This window comes from Pogonomyrmex barbatus, unplaced genomic scaffold, assembly GCF_055798465.1.
Source record: "Pogonomyrmex barbatus isolate J1 unplaced genomic scaffold, ASM5579846v1 scaffold16, whole genome shotgun sequence".
In the NCBI taxonomy this organism is placed as follows: Eukaryota; Metazoa; Arthropoda; class Insecta; order Hymenoptera; family Formicidae; genus Pogonomyrmex; species Pogonomyrmex barbatus.
In genome coordinates, this window is record NW_028297112.1 from 2,341,984 (window position 1) to 2,358,029 (window position 16,046).

At 39.0% G+C, this 16,046-nt stretch overlaps 1 protein-coding gene across 4 annotated transcripts in view; it reads right to left on the reverse strand.

Moving 5' to 3' along the window:
• The window catches only part of LOC105425770 (uncharacterized), a 155,168-nt gene that overhangs the window by 44,419 nt on the left and 94,703 nt on the right, over positions 1-16,046 (reverse strand). For 3 of the 4 annotated variants that reach the window (XM_089074089.1, XM_011636681.3, XM_089074091.1), the window contains exons 3-5: positions 12,903-13,041; positions 5,250-5,399; positions 2,714-2,863 (exon numbers count right to left, since the gene is read on the reverse strand). In XM_089074089.1, coding sequence (XP_088930215.1) covers positions 2,714-2,863; positions 5,250-5,399; positions 12,903-13,041 — 439 coding nt within the window. The remainder of the gene's footprint in view (positions 1-2,713; positions 2,864-5,249; positions 5,400-12,902; positions 13,042-16,046) is intronic. The other variant, XM_089074090.1, reaches the window with a different exon arrangement.

Sequence of the window (16,046 nt, forward strand, 5' to 3'; positions counted from 1 at the left end):
CGCTTTTTTAAGAGAAAAAGGGAGAACATTTAACTTAATAAATGAAACATAAGGTAACCATTTACCTTTGTAAAGGGTCGTATCTACTAGACTTTTCGCACTCTATGGTATTTTATTTTTATAACAATATTTAAAAATTCTTCTCTAAAATGCGCTTTCACGACATTTCAAAACGTTCGATCACGACGAAATGTAATCGACTCGAATCGACGGACGCTTATTATTTCACGAATTTTTTTCACGTAGCAACGAATGCGCATATTTTGCTCGCGGCCTCCGGGAGAGCCGCGTGCCACGAAGAACTATGCATGACTCGCTGCCAAATTAGAATACCGAGCGACGATTCTTTCTTTTTTTTTTTCCTTTCGCAAACGTTGCCGGTCGGTAACAGGAACCGAAGTGACATTGACTAATGAGCTCGCATCGGCCATTCACAGGCACATGCAAATACGTTCTCGGCTACGTCGCGCGAATCATAATCCGTGCACGTTCGTTTACGGCCGGTAATTTGACGTGCGACGAGCCACGAAAGGGCCAGCGCGATTCCCTACCCTTCCACCTGCCAAGAGGCACTTACCATTTTAATCGCAAATTGAATTTCGAGCCCGCGAAAAAAAATTCAGCCCCGATCCTTTTAATCAAGAAATTTTCATCCGTAATCTCGTATTAACAAAATATACAGGAGATTTTTACATTTTACGATCGCGCCGCGTCTGAAACTTCGCCCGAATATGATCGGGGCAAGCTCCCAAAGTGCCATCGAAGTAAAATCAGAATGTAATATCTCAGGGGCAGGGGCGCTTTAAATGAAAGTATTAAGTTAAAGAATAATGTTATTCATTATGCGTAACGCTATCTTGATACACGAACCATTTCTCAATCCTCCACCTCCTCCTCTTTCTCATCCAGCTTCCTTTTTTCACCAATTCTTAAAGTAAGTTTTATAGCGAGGAATTCACGAGCCAGTTTCTACGGTAGGAATAAATTTTACACGTTTCAAGAAAAATTACAGCATATTTTTATAACATGGCACTTTCTTTTCTACGCTTTCCTCCCTTTGTTAAGGAAGTGAAAGATGGTTACGATTAATGTAAACGAGGTATTCCGCAACAAAGTAATATCAAGTTATAAGAGCGCGCAGCGCTATTTGCTGACAAAATGTACGTGTACGGGAGAAGGGGAGGGGGTATGTGTAATTTCGCTCGCAAAAGTAAAAAAAAAAAGGTCCCGAGCATGGAGTAACACCGCGACAACCGTATGCTTGCTTTTTCGTCGCTCCTGCGAGGGTGGCATAAGCGTGTAGCAAGTAATATAAAAGTTCCCCTGTTAACGTCTTCCAATTCGCGTGCAACTTTTCGCGAAGAATGTTATTGCGGCGTTGCGGCTTCGCTGAAAAGATTCGAAGATTTTCGCGAAAAGAGTTTGTATACACGGGCACGTTCGTGCCCGTATGCTCGGCGCTCGAAAATTCAACTCATGCGATGCAAATACCGCGCGCGGTTAGACGCAAACTGCAAACTCGTCCTACTCCGGATAGGAAAAACGCGGCTTTTATTTTTTTAAATTGCGACGAATTCTTGATTAGCTGCAGTTTTACGCAAAAATGCGCGGCGAACCGCGCGCGCGAGACGTAATCGGCGCTCGGCAGTAAAATTATTATCATGGATATATTCCATCGAACTCTTTTCGCGAACAAACAACGGGTAAACAAACAAGGCTGAAATTGCATCTCGTATCACGGCGATGGCCGGAAATTCTACTTTTCCGTTCTCGAGAGGATAACGTCCTGCGACGTCATTCTACGGAATACGCTCCGGTGATGCCGCTCGTTAGTTTTCGTCGACAGTTTTCACAACAGTTTCTTTCGCCATTCTTCGTGACACATCGTGCCTGGGGAGAGTGCCCATTAAAAATGTCAGGTACGAAATTCAGTACGAATCCCGTGTCCCCGAGCTGAAGGAAAGACCCTGCGACGACGTCATTTTGTTTAAAACTGTCGCTGACTCGTTGCTGCCACGCCGGTTACTTCGTACCTTCCAATAAAATAACTTCGCCTCAACGAAGAACGTTCTTGCGCTCATTATACGCCATTGTGTAGCGAGCTTCGAATAGATCCCCCTACCGAACACGTTATTGCACGGCGCCGTAATATCAGTTTTTCTCACTACTTTTCAAGGATTCCTACAGTGAATCGCCGCCGGCTACACTATCTCAGGAAAACACTCGTACAATTTTCCCGTTTAAATAAATAATTACTCTTTTCTCTGGACGACTAGACGCTGCATCCATCATTCCGCCATTTTTTCGTAATATTATTGCAACTCAATCATCAACTTCCTCATCCTATTTATAGAGGTTGCTGCAACAACAGCAGCAGCAGCAGAAAATGTAGCAAATATTTTTCTAATTCGCGCTTAAAATTAGTCTGTTATTATCTGTTATTATTTCAAGATATTATTATTATTATTATCTTATTATATTATATCTATATATATTTTATCCTATTATTTTATTATATTATTATTATCTCATTTCTTAAATGTATGGATATTTACGGTGAATATATTATTAATGAAATACGAATGGCTGAATAAACTTTATTTCTGAATTCTTAGCTATGATACTGTGAGATATGCTGTTTAGTTATTTCAGGAGTTATAACAGATTAGTTATAACAGGAGGATTAAAGACAAGGGAATTTTTTTTCACTCACCGCAGGTATACACGACTTTGAGATACGTTTTACTGTCTGGGCTGCAAGGGTCTGGTCTGCCGAACGTTGTGCTGTTAGCCACCACCGAGCATCGCCGCTTACCATGGCATAATTGCATTACGGTTTCCGTTGCAAAGTCCATCATACAAGCTGTAACAATAATAGTATAACGATAATAATATCAAAGTATGCACTACACGAAAAAAAAACTATCCAAAAATCGGATTTTTTTATATTTCCATACAAAGTATATTCTACGCGGCAAGGAAGTAACAACGCTTAGTAGTATTTTATGATAACAATTTTACAAAGGTAAAAATGAAAGACTCATGACTGACTCATTCTATGTGCATACATTTACTAAAGTTAAGAATTAAGCTTTTAGAAAATTACATGCACGCAAGTTCTCTTTTGCTCGGCTAAATTTTTTTGATAGTAAAAATCATACGAAGATTACGTAACGCGCAATTTCCACGCAATCAATTTACTTTTCAATTTAATAAAAATAAAGCTTTTATTTATTTAATGAGCTTACGTTCAAACATTTATAAAATATGAATAAGATACCGTTTATAACGGAAACGATTTACAGATACCGCGTATGTTGTTTTCATTATTGAAAAAGATTTAAAGCTGGCCGACGATACGTAAACAGTCGTATCCGGAGAAAGAATGAGAATTTATCGATAGGACTTCACGCAAAATGACAGAAAAGTCGGAAGAATCCAAGGAAGAGCGGGAAATCCTCCGGAGTTTCCGATACTCTTTTGTGCGAGAAAATGTACGCCTCGCTCACGCCGATCTGAGACGTGACGACGTCAGCGTGTCAGGTAAAGGGATATCAAGGCGACCGCGAGCCATTCATAGCGAAGAAGCACGAAAAAGCACTATTATAACGTGGCACCATTCCGTAAATTTTGTTCCTTATTGTCGCACTCAAGCGGCAAGCAACCTCCCGACCCTTCGCAAGCAACCCTTCGCGTTAAAAGGTAGCTCTACGAGTTAGCGGACGATGACCGGACAAGTGGAATTGTGTGGGATGGAGAGATTTATTGGATCATCGCGAACAGAGTCGAGCTATTCATACTCTGCTCTAAAACCAGAGTTTCTTTACAAAAGGAACGATATTTTCCCTAAAAAATTATTCAAAGCCAGATAAATAAGTAAAAGGCCTATCTAAAAGTCAATTGAGTAACATTTCTTTCCAATTCTATCTTTAGCGTTACGAGGGAATAATTTTATTATGTGTGTATGTGTACGGACTATTATTGCGATAATTAATTTAGAATTATTATTAAAAATTAATACGAGTAATTTAGAATTATTATTAAAAAGTAATACGATATTATAGATATAAGAGTACAGCAAAGATTATACAGCCAAATGAATGGGAACGTTGTTAAATGTGTACGTGAACAATAGTGCTTCGGAATTAAATGGTATCGTTAGAGTGTCAGTGATCCATGATCTTCACGAGTGACTTCGTGTTCTCTTCGTTTAAGTTCTCTCTATGAAAGACGAGAGACCGGGCGCTTTGATAAGAATCGATTGATTGGACGGAACAAAAAGTCGTCGTGGAAACGCGAGCGGTCGACCGGAGCATTCCGCATTCGCGAGTTAAAAGAATTTACTTTGAAAAGTTAAATAAAACCAAGTCTTAAGAATGAGAGAGGCAGATAACTCGTCACTCTTTTTGAATTAAAAGTAACGAGGATGCGCGCCCCTCTCTCTCTCTCTCTCTCGACGCGCGAACGCAAATAACAAGCTTCCCCAAGATATCAAACGTCACATTTGGCGTCCAAATGTATCCGTCGGTCATTGAATTATCCCGCTCCACTGAGGAAACGGCAACACTCGATTTTCCTTTTTCAGAATACCCTGCGGGAGAACTCACTTTAATTTTCTCTTCTCACGTCGCGCAACCTCCATCTGAAACTTCGGCGGCCACCGAAAGAAAGAGTCGCAATCTCGTCGCCAAGTATGACAATAAACTAGGACAAACATTGAAGCGCAGGCTCCTCCACAGAAAAACTCATTGGCGAGCAGAAAGATTGAACGACGAGAAATTATCGATATCGCGCGAAATCGAAATGTCCTGCCGAAAAAATCCTGCAATTTGTCGTCCGACTTCATTTTCGCTTGGGATTTGCGATAGCGCTGTAACGACACCGTTAATTTAAAAACGACACGTCGATCCGCGTAAATGCCTAAGCTATAATTTCTTAAGAGTGTCTTCGCATATTATTTTCTTTTTTTACGAGATAAACAACATACTTGGAATGGACGCGGCGTAAAACTAAAGCGATATCAAAACGTGAAGAGTATACGAGAGTTTCCTAACGCGAGCTTTATGTTTGATTACTATTTTGCCGTTTTATGTGTAATAACGAGTAATACGACGTCAGGTGTATTAAAAAAAATGACGCGTAATCGTGATAAAGGAGGGGAAAGGTTAAAAAGAAAATAGTACTGGTCGAGTCGTAAATTATAATTAACGGAAGGACGCGAGGTGTCGTTAATTGATGACGGTACTTACTTTCTTCTTGGACACCCAGCGGCTGTGGACACTGCATGGACTCGTATTGCGTTCTACCGAAGGACGCGCTGAAAATCGCCACCCTCTGACCGGGATAGCAAACGAGATTGACGACATCGTTCTCGCAAGCCACCTTACTCCTGAACTCATCTGAAACCACAAAAACCGGCTTTTAATAAAGCGGCCATCATATCGCCCACCACCGCTGCCGCCGCCGCCGCCGCCGCCGCCTTTCTGCAAAACGCAATTATGTTCGCGCGACGCCGGTTTATCAAGTGTACCTTATTAGCAAGCGACCGTGTTTCTCATCGTTTCCCTCGCAGGAAGAAGAAAAGAAAAAAGCTTCCCTATTTTGTTAAAATTGCCGAACAAAAATTGCGCGATTTCGTGGAAGACACGATCGTCTTTTTTCTTTCCTCTTCTTTTTTTCTCTTAGGAAACGAGCATTTCTTCCGAGTGAAACAGACGTTGTCTACTCGTCTCGTTACGACGTAATCTTGCATTCGCGAATTTCAATGAACCGGAATAGCTTGCAGCTGCCGATAGTACGTTTTTGTGCTTGTCACCCCCTGCGATGCAAAGGTCGCGTCGCGCTGGGAAATTTCTTGCGACGGACGTAGTTTGCGAGCTTACGGATTGTCGGCATTTGGTCTTGCACAGATGTCTAACCGTGAATATGTTTAACGAAGACAAAAACAAAATCAAAAAGGATTTCTCGCAGATTTTCGAATATTACATTAAATATTTTCCGACAATACGAAAAACTTCAGATAACCAATAATCAATATCAAAAGTAATTACAACGAGCCGCGAGATATTCGCTAATTAAAAATTAAAAATTAAAAATATTAATGAAATGAAAAAAAATTGCTCGCCAGATGCGATTGTTGTTCAAGGCGAATTTGCGGAATAAAACCCAGAGCTTATATAACTTTCGTCACATAGCGGAAACCGCTATTGCTCCTACCTTTTTTATGTTTCTTGCCCTCGTAAACTTACAATTAAACGCAAACTCGTTGCGGCAGAATTGGTGATAAAAATTCCGGGTATGCAGCATCCGGGTGAATCTACCTCCCTCCCCTCCTCCCACGTTCGAGTGTAGCGAAACACTATGGTAACCCGTTGATGTATCGCGGTTTTCTTGCGGAAGAACAAGTTTGACCATAACCCAGCGATTCCACGTCGGAGGCAACATCCTTTCATACCGCGACCATGTTTCTTAGCCACGCACGGAAGTCGGCGGGTGCACTTATGTCCGAGATAAAGTGTTATGTCTTGCTTTATTGAGTTGGCGATTTACGGTGGTTGCCATCGCTGGCTTTCGAACTTCCTCCGCCAGCGAACGAAGCCGAGGCCAATGGCTACCATCGGCGATTTAAGGCGAAATTACGTGCAACGCGAGCCGTGCACACACACACACACACACACACACACACACACACACACACACACACACACACACATTGTTTGACGCGATAGCTTCACCGTTGTTCGCCAACGTGCCAAAATCGAGGTAACAACATCAGCTAATCTCACCAATCCGCTGTATCAGCCAGTTTTGTCTTTACCCCGCACTACCATAAACATCGGCTGACCTATATCTAGCTTTATTTTTTTTTCTAGCTCATATTTTCGCTCTTCTGGCAAAAATATCGCGTTTTTCTAGATTCATACATATTTTTTCGTTTTCTCTCCACGCGCGTGTACAACCTGCGTCGAGTTCAACTAACGAGAACAGTTGTACTGATATAGTCCCGCTATAGTGAGAACTATATTAAAAGATGCAATAATTAAAATTATATTTTTCAAAATTTCCTCGCAGCTTCAGTTTTAACTGCACGAATCGTCCCGTTACTTTCTTTAATATACATATTCCATCATGTAGTTATACTGAAAAAAATCAATTATCCTACTTTCAATATCACATTTTAATATTTTTGATTCAATGCCGCTTGTTTTCAATATTGTATTTTAATATTTTTTAATTCCAATCCTTTTTAAATCCATATTTTTCTATATTTATGTATTTTACAATGTACACGATCCCGCATATCCAGCTAACAAATACATCTAATTTCAACTCTAACGAGAGAGGAGCAAATATGTTATTATTTTATTTTGTAACAAAGAATTTTTTATGTTCAAATATAATAATAAAAGTTAGTACTGTTCTCATTTATCTATTTTAATCATGGCACTCGAAATCCCACAATTAATATAAAATCTGTACCCACTGTTTCCAGCCAGAGAATCCGAAAGTCCAGGCTAACCCAAATTAACTGTCTTTGATTGTAATAAAAGGTAATATCATCACGATATCATTACGAAGGGCGACTTTAAAACGTGGAGATGGTCTTTCCTTTAGTGCAATCTCTTCTACGTTATCTGTAGATAACGTAGAAGAGATTGCACTAAAGGAAAGACCATCTCCACGCATAAGATTACGTTGGTTCGCGCGTTAGACCCTAAGACTTTCCTATCTTGAATACCGTATCGGTGCTACAGCTACGTTACATGCAAAGCAAAAATCGCCACGCCATACCTACCTGGAGCTCTCTGGAGGCCCGTATCCACGTAGAAGCGGCCAACGTTATCCAATGGACATATCAAAGACCGGGGCGTCAATGGCCCGTGAAATTTCGCTCGGAAAAGCGAATCCGTGGTATACGCGAGAGAGCTCGCGGAACTTCCTTATTGCCGTGGGATTCTCCACACAGTGAGAGAGAAAGAGAGAAAGAGACACAGACAGACAGACAGAGACCGAGAGAGAGAGAGAGAGAGAGAGAGAGAGAGAGAGAGAGAGAGGGGAGAGAGAGAGGAGAGAGAAATGTCCAGTCTGGGGCTTTAATTGGCAAAAAAGAGGAAGCGCCGTCATGGCGCGGAAGAGTGGTGGAAAGAGGGTTCAAAGGGGGAGAGAGGTAATTCCCTCGACAGCGGACTACTCGAAGCGACAATGGAGCCGGCTCCTCGCTTTTTCAGCAAAAGGCCGGGACTTCGATCGACCTACTTTTCCTGACATCGATGGAATCTCCAGTTCCCACGTATGCTCGTGTGCATGGGGGCGGGGGGGGGGGGCGAGAAAAGAGGTAAACGCGAGCGAGTACGTGCCCTTCTCTTTCCGACAGGGCACGTCGGTGCGGTCCGTGTATGCCGACGAATGGAATTCTTTTCAAGGTACGTCCGGTCCTTTTTCGAACACTCCACTTCGGTGCGGTGTGGACGCGAATAACGCGAAGGAGGAAATACGTGTCGAGGATGACTGACAAAGCTAAGGAGTTGATAAGGATGGTCTATTACATCCCGAGACGGATGAATCGCGCGTAGCGTGTAATAATGGCCTGTTGAAGGAGCGGCGTAAATTTTGAAAAATAAATAAAAAAAAAATACGGGCACACTTACTACGCTGCAAATCGAATTTCAACGATCGCATCGTTCCGAATTAATTCAAACAAGTACAATTTGCATAAAATGCAAAAAAAAAAAAAAAAAGAAATCAAAGTTTCCAAGCTTCAATTATTTTAAGCAAAATTTGAAGATTGAAACATGAAGAAATCGAGCTTATGAAAATCTGTTAACAACATTCAGCCGCGTGAATACTATCCGATTGCTCATTACACGCATTGCAAATCTCATCGCGATGAGAAACATGAGGCAACCTCGTTTACTCCTCATTACATTGATCATTACTTGGACGAACGATACAAAAATTGATTAGACAGATTAAGCACGTTCGTATATCCGGCTTATTGTGCGTGTACAGTGGTGCAATAAGTGGCATATGTTGTCGTCGGATAGATTTGCGGGCGGCGCGTGAGGTGTCGGCTGGCTTTGGCACGTAACGCGACACGTGTAATATGTAATCGTCCCGTTGATGTATTACAGAGGACAACCGCGTTAGCCACGTACAAGCGTCATCCCTCCGCTTGGTCGCTTCGTTTTGGACCAAGTTGTGACGGATGTAAATACGCGGAATATACATTTTAATGGATTCACGAATAGAACTTTATTCAGAGATAATGGATTTTCCTCCTCCTTCTTCCTCACCCTCCTCTCTCTCTCTCTCTCTCTCTCTCTCTCTCTTTCTCTCTCTTTGTTTCGATAAAAATGTGCCGCAAAATTATCGAATTTACACGCAAATCTACATGTCTACGTGTCTACATTTCACCACGTACGTTACAGACAGAATTTCAAGAATTTAATTTGATATAACATTAATTAATTTATAGATGCATCATATTGTTAGGAAGTAATGAGAAAACATTCGCTCTCCGGAAAATGTCATTGTAATTAAAACAAAGTTATAGAAATGCGAATTCTGCAGTCTGCATATTCAATGTGTTGCACAATGAATTTATATAAAATAATAAAAGTATTATGACATTATCATAAGTATTATGATAGAAAACGTTGCGTATGGAGTTGTAATGGGAAAACGCGTATGCTGGTCTAAAATAATAAAAACGGCAAGAATAAACTTTTGTCTAAAGCGTTGCCATTATCGTCATATTTCCTACGTGTCCGTTAGTGAACTGCAAGTACAAACGCATGCTTTCTAAATGACTGCTTGTGGTTTTTATTTCATCGTCGTATGCGACACTATATTCTCAAAAAAAAAAAAAAAAAAAAAAATTGAAATAAAAGTTTTGTAAAATGAACGTTTTGTGGGGCACATGGGTTTTTCGCTTATAGTTTCCTACACTCACCACCACTTTTGTAGCTAAAAAATTATGCGTTACATTTAAATAGTGTTCTATAAAATCAACAGCGTGGAAAACGATGCGTAAAGTAATTTGCGTTACATATCAATTTGTTTCAGGAATTGTATATATAATATTAAAGCAATATATATAAATTTTATGTTTTCCTTTGTATGTTCTTTTTCTTTTTTGTAAAAATTAATCAAATGCTTATATTATTTTACTAGATTCTTATGTTGAAAATTGCTTCATACAGTCATTAAGTGTGCACATAATAAATAATGCTTGCCTAATAAACAATATACAAAATTTATTTAATGATTATAAACAGTCTGCTATAAATCGTCGACTTATACTACTTGTCCGTTCGCAAATAACTTTACTATCACATCAAGTTGCTCGAAAAACAATTATATGTATCGCGTTATAATTAATTAAATATTTAAAATATTTTACTTTATACGTATATTTTTTTAAATTGAAAATGAATTTTAAAACAAATTAATCTCAATTCGTTTAAAATAAATTACCTAAATAGACTAAAGTTATTTGAAATTTAGGTTATTTATTCGGTAAGTAGATTGTTCCTAATGAAAATTAGTTTTAAAGTATCTTTTATCTCGCATTATAATCTTTTTTACAAATATTAAAAATTATTCCGTAAGATCTTAAAACAAAAAGTCCCAAGACAATATTTAAAATCATTGTCTTCTATATTACACGGCTTCTATATTATATTATACACCAGAAAAACTTTTTAACCTCATGGAATATGTACTCTCATTTTCCCGAACTTTTCTTCGTATCTTCAAGTGTTCTGCGTTTCCGCGCTCACTGTTCTAGAAACGATTTCATTCATTGATTGCAAAGCTTGTTAAATAAAAATTTTTTTGGAAGTTACTCTACGAAAACTATCAAATGAGAATTCAATATAAATGCAGTATACTTTCTTTCTTTCGATACTACTTTTACTGCGTATTTAATTGAATTCTCTCCTTTTTTTAATGTAAATTATAATTAAAACAGCTTGTCATAAACAAAATAAGTTAATTATATACATATCAAACTAATTTGTCGCATTCAATTATCATTTGATAATAAAATATTATTTATTATTATTTAGGTTGATGTCTGTCCCTCAAAAAAAATTATTTTTTTGAAATTGATTTTAAGTTACTTCATACTTTAGTACTTTAGTACTTTAATTATATAAAAATTAGTTTATATATATAAATCATAATAAAAGTGTACTAAATTAACAGTTGTGATAATAATAATTAAATGTTGTACTAATTATTTTAGTGATTTTAGAATGAACTATCAAATTTCAGAATATAACAGCTTTTATTTTATGATTTTTAACAATACTTGTAAAAAAAGATATTCGTTTCAAAGTGCGAAAAATATGACATTTTTTGAAAAATTGAAACAATTTTTATATCCGGTCTTGTTACCTATATATGGTTACATGAAAACGGAATATAAAAAATAATGTATTTAGCACTTCAATATCATCAGATTTGTTTTGATGCAAACGGCATAAAAACGAACACGCAATTTTTTTTCAAAATATAACACTCAACAAAGCAAATCTGTGATTTAGAATATTGCAAATCCGCAAGTTGTAATAATCAAAACATGTCAGAAAAATAGATGTGTATATTGGTTTTCGCACAAATCAACAAAATTTAAAAAAATTTCAATAAAATATATCATATAAAATAGATTCAAATATGAAAGTAAATTCTTACAGATTACAGCCAATATTTTATTCAGACTTGTCAAAAAAATCGAGAAAACAATAAGCATTTTGTGGATTAGCCACTCAACAATCTTTTATCGTATTGAACTGAAATAAACCGGTTACGAAACCGTATTTCTTGCGCTCGCGTTCTGTTGGTACTCTTTTTCAGCACGCGAAACTGACACACCTTTGTTCAGGAGAGTGATTTAACGCTGCCAGCAGTACCCTGAAAAAGTACTTGGATTTACCGTGTGTGCAGTAAACAATGAGATGACTGTGGCTTGAGTGCGGCTGCAGGAACCGGCGTGGACCTACAGAATGTAAAACGCGCCGCGATGGAGTTGCTATACTTCATGGCAAAAATTACTTGAAGCTTGTTACTGCAACAGGTTGTCCTCACGCTCATTGCTCATTGCTGTAAACGCGCATGTATAGATAGATCCCTCCGATCATTGCTACAGTTCAAACGCATAGTTTCGTCACTGGCACTAAATGCGTAGCATAGCGAATGCATTCCATGCGATATGAAATCAAAATTTATAAACTTCAATGCGAACGAGAGCGTTAAAATTAATCCTTCAAAAAAAAAAAAAAAAAAAAAAAAAAAGTAAATTATTCTTATTTTAAAATTAAATTTTCCTGTTTTCTGTCTTATCCTTAATTGTGTCCATCTAATAGTGTAAGATGCAATAAGCAAAGTGCAAAACGTAGAAAATGGGTAAAAAGGTAAAGTCCAGAGGGTAAGGTTGTATTAGTTATGGCCAATCTTCGCTTTTACTCGACTTCGGAATGATCGCAAAATTACCGTTTTTACTCGCAGTAAATATTCCCGCGGGCAAACGGGAATCGGTCGCAGTTTGCCGGGTCACGTCGCGCCTGAGAATTTCCCCGCGAGCCTCTCGGCGATCCGTCGTGCGTGTCGCGCGAGGAATTTCATCGATATCGCCGGTTCTTATGCGGCCGGCGAACCGACCTAACGCTCGAATATCCGCATAAAAAGGAATCGGATGTCTCAGAGAAAAACGATCTCTCCTCCTTCTCCCGAAGGGAGCTTGATCTCGCGCGTTTCGCTCCCGCACGTTCGCGCATGCATCCATGCGGACGTGTGTGTGTGTGTGTGTGTGTGTGTGTGTGTGTGTGTGTGTGTGTGTGGTGGGGGGGAGTGGGTGTGGATATATATAAGGATGTATGTATACGGATGAGAGTACTTACAGGGACGGCATTTGTAGGCGACTTCGATGTACTTCCGTAATCCGGGGCAAGGATCACCTTGGAAAGTCTTCGGACTAGTATTAAACTTGCACTGCCGTTTTTTCTGACAGACTCCGACTACCATCTGCAACAGTGAGTGCTAACGCGTCAATGAGAAGATCCGCTCACTTTGCGATCCGGATCCATAAGAAAAAAAAAAAAAAAAAAAAAAAAAGATGAGTTATATCTTTTCTTACAGAGTTTAAATCAAGCCGACAAAAGTCGCTGAAATTTTACTTTCTACTGCGGTATACGAAAGCAATCTTGTATATTCAGTATTGTATATTCAATAAATTATTAGGCTGAAAGTTCATAAGAAAAAAAGAAAAAAAATTTTTCTCGCAATAAATCGTAGAAATAATATTAATAAATACAAAAATTTATTATTTCAAAATACGTTAAATTGTTTATAAAAGTCCTGATTAAGACGTCTAAAGAAAGTAAAGTTAAATCTAAACAATCTCTTTCCGTATAATGTTACGTGTAATATAACACAGAATTAGTATCAGCTAATTATACGGATCACTGAGGCAAAAGAGGAGGAATCCAGAGATTAATATGATAACGTGAGCAAGCAGGTGCACCAACGGAACAATCTAGTTCGATGGCGCTTTGAAGTTGAAGCTCGAAATTACCGTAGCTGCACCCTTTGCCGTGGTTATTGCAATTGCTGTAGAGAGCATTCATCTAGACAAAAAAAAAATGATATTCACACACGGTAGGAAACAAACTGTGACAACTCCAAGTTGGTTTTCACATGAAATAGAGACTTAATTTCGATCGAATTTTTCTACCGACCAGTTTGAATTAGAATTATTTCTGCTTTTTATGAAGAGTTCTCGAACAAAGTAAAACTAATATCGTAGAGGTCAACCCGCATAGCGAAATCGTGTGTCATATGCCGATATTTGCACATATAATGCAAAAATAAATTGACAAGTCGAGCGATGAGCCGCTCGCAGAGATATAAATAACAAAGTTTGAATTTTTTAACTAGCTCCGTAAACGTCATATTGCAAAAGATGAACTTTAGAGCTCTACAGATGGACAAAAAAATGTCAGAATAAAAGTCAGTTATGTAATAAACGGTTACCATCTCTTAATAAAAAAATAAAATAAAAATCATGTTCCAACTTTTACGGAAATGCATTTTCAACGTTACCCGGAAACACGACGATTGGATTCTGCGGAAGCCGAAACGGAAAAGATAAAATCACGAACAAGCGTACAAAGGGACACAAGATATACCGACAAGAGATACCGATTTTTTAATTAAGAAAATTTCCACTTGGGCGAAAATTTCCACTCGCAAAAGTATTAGTTGTCAAGAACGAATAATTGTCATTAGGCACAGAATCATCCCTCCGAGTTTCGCGTTCCCCAGAAGTCATTGGTAATCTGACGTCGCTCGGTGATATCCGTACATCGCCGAGAATTCCAAGGATTCCATTTTCAATCGGCTAATTGCATGCGAAGGTTCGTGTTACATAGTCCCGTTCGAGCTTGATTACGTTAAATGCAATTTAATCGCGTTACGTCAACGCATCTTAATGAAGAGGATAGTAATTTTAATCGAGGTAAACGCATGCGATAACACCATGTCGCATAAGATACAAAGGCAAAAACGTCATCTTTCAAGATCAGCAAATGACTTTAAAATGATTTTCATTTTAAGCGAGCACCTCGATCAAGTAGAATAATATTATTTCTTTTCCCGTTTTAATTTCAAATTTATGTTAATAAAAGAATATTCCCATTGCATATTATTATACCTTTTGCTCTCGATTAAACGTTAAATCCGCCCAGCCCCCACGTGGGATAATTAAAAATCGATGAACGCACTCACGAAAACGCGAAAAAAACCTTGTAATAGATGTAATATCCCGTGAGAGGTGAGAGAAGACAGAAGACCTTTACCGTGGGAAATGTGGAAATTACGTTTCCAGGTTTCAAGCTGCTACCGACACACGCTCGCGTCTGGATTCCCGCATGCGATTCGATCGCATGTGTATTCCCGCGTATGTATACACCGCGTGTGTGTGTATATACGTATATATATATATATATATATATATATATATATATATATATATATATACGATATCCACCTAATTATCGGCTTTTCGGAGTTTCCGTCTTGGGCCATTCTCCTGCATTTCACGTGCACGCGGCGGCAAGACTTCCCCGGGGAGAAATCGATTTTCCGCGTGCGTCGATACATTCTGACCGTTACCGTGTCGTCCGTCACTATAAGTAAACGTTTACCGTTCCGTCGAGCAACTTTGCCCCAGGGGCCAAAGTCAGGACGCGTAATTCCCTTAAACCGCTACGTTTCTCTTGCCGTTGTGAGACGACCCGATACCGTAAACTAACAAACCAATCTCGGTGCAAGTAGAACCATTGCTTTGATATTAGTTAGTTCAACAGTTGAGCTATTTCGATTTATGTTGTAGAGCAATATGATTAGCAATATAACACGGAAGCATATATATATATATATATATTTTAGAGGGGGAGAGAGAAAGAGAGAGATGCTCGTTCGTTGTATTACTTATACGTGACGCGCGATAAAAATAAGAACTATGGTATACAGCGTAAAGCAGTAAACGTACAAAGCACCGGGAAACCGACGTAAGTCCTCGAGCGATAAAATTGAACTATAAACCGAAGGATCAGCATATCGGGTCTCAATCTTTAGAGTGGTACACATCTGACTTCGCAACAAAGCTCAAGTCGTAAAACGATCAGGTTTACTTCCCACGGTCCCCCTCTGGCTGTAATCCCGACAATCGAGCTTGATTTATCCTTCCTTCATTCGGTTATAATTCCCTCAATTTAACTTCGCCTCGTAATATCCGCCCGTTTAAACATAAACATCCCCCGCGAATTCTCGTTATCGATATTTGCACATCCGCTTCCGGTCCCCGATCTTCCTTCCAGACGCCGTGATTTACATACGTCTCTCGCGGAAGAAACGCGTCTGTCGGCGCGCGAGCGCACACGTCGCTTTTATTTCAGCAAGCCACGACTTTAAATTCCTACCTCTTTATGGAAGCAGCGACGTGTGTCGTCGGGAAGTTGCGACGAGGGTAAGCACTCGCGCGG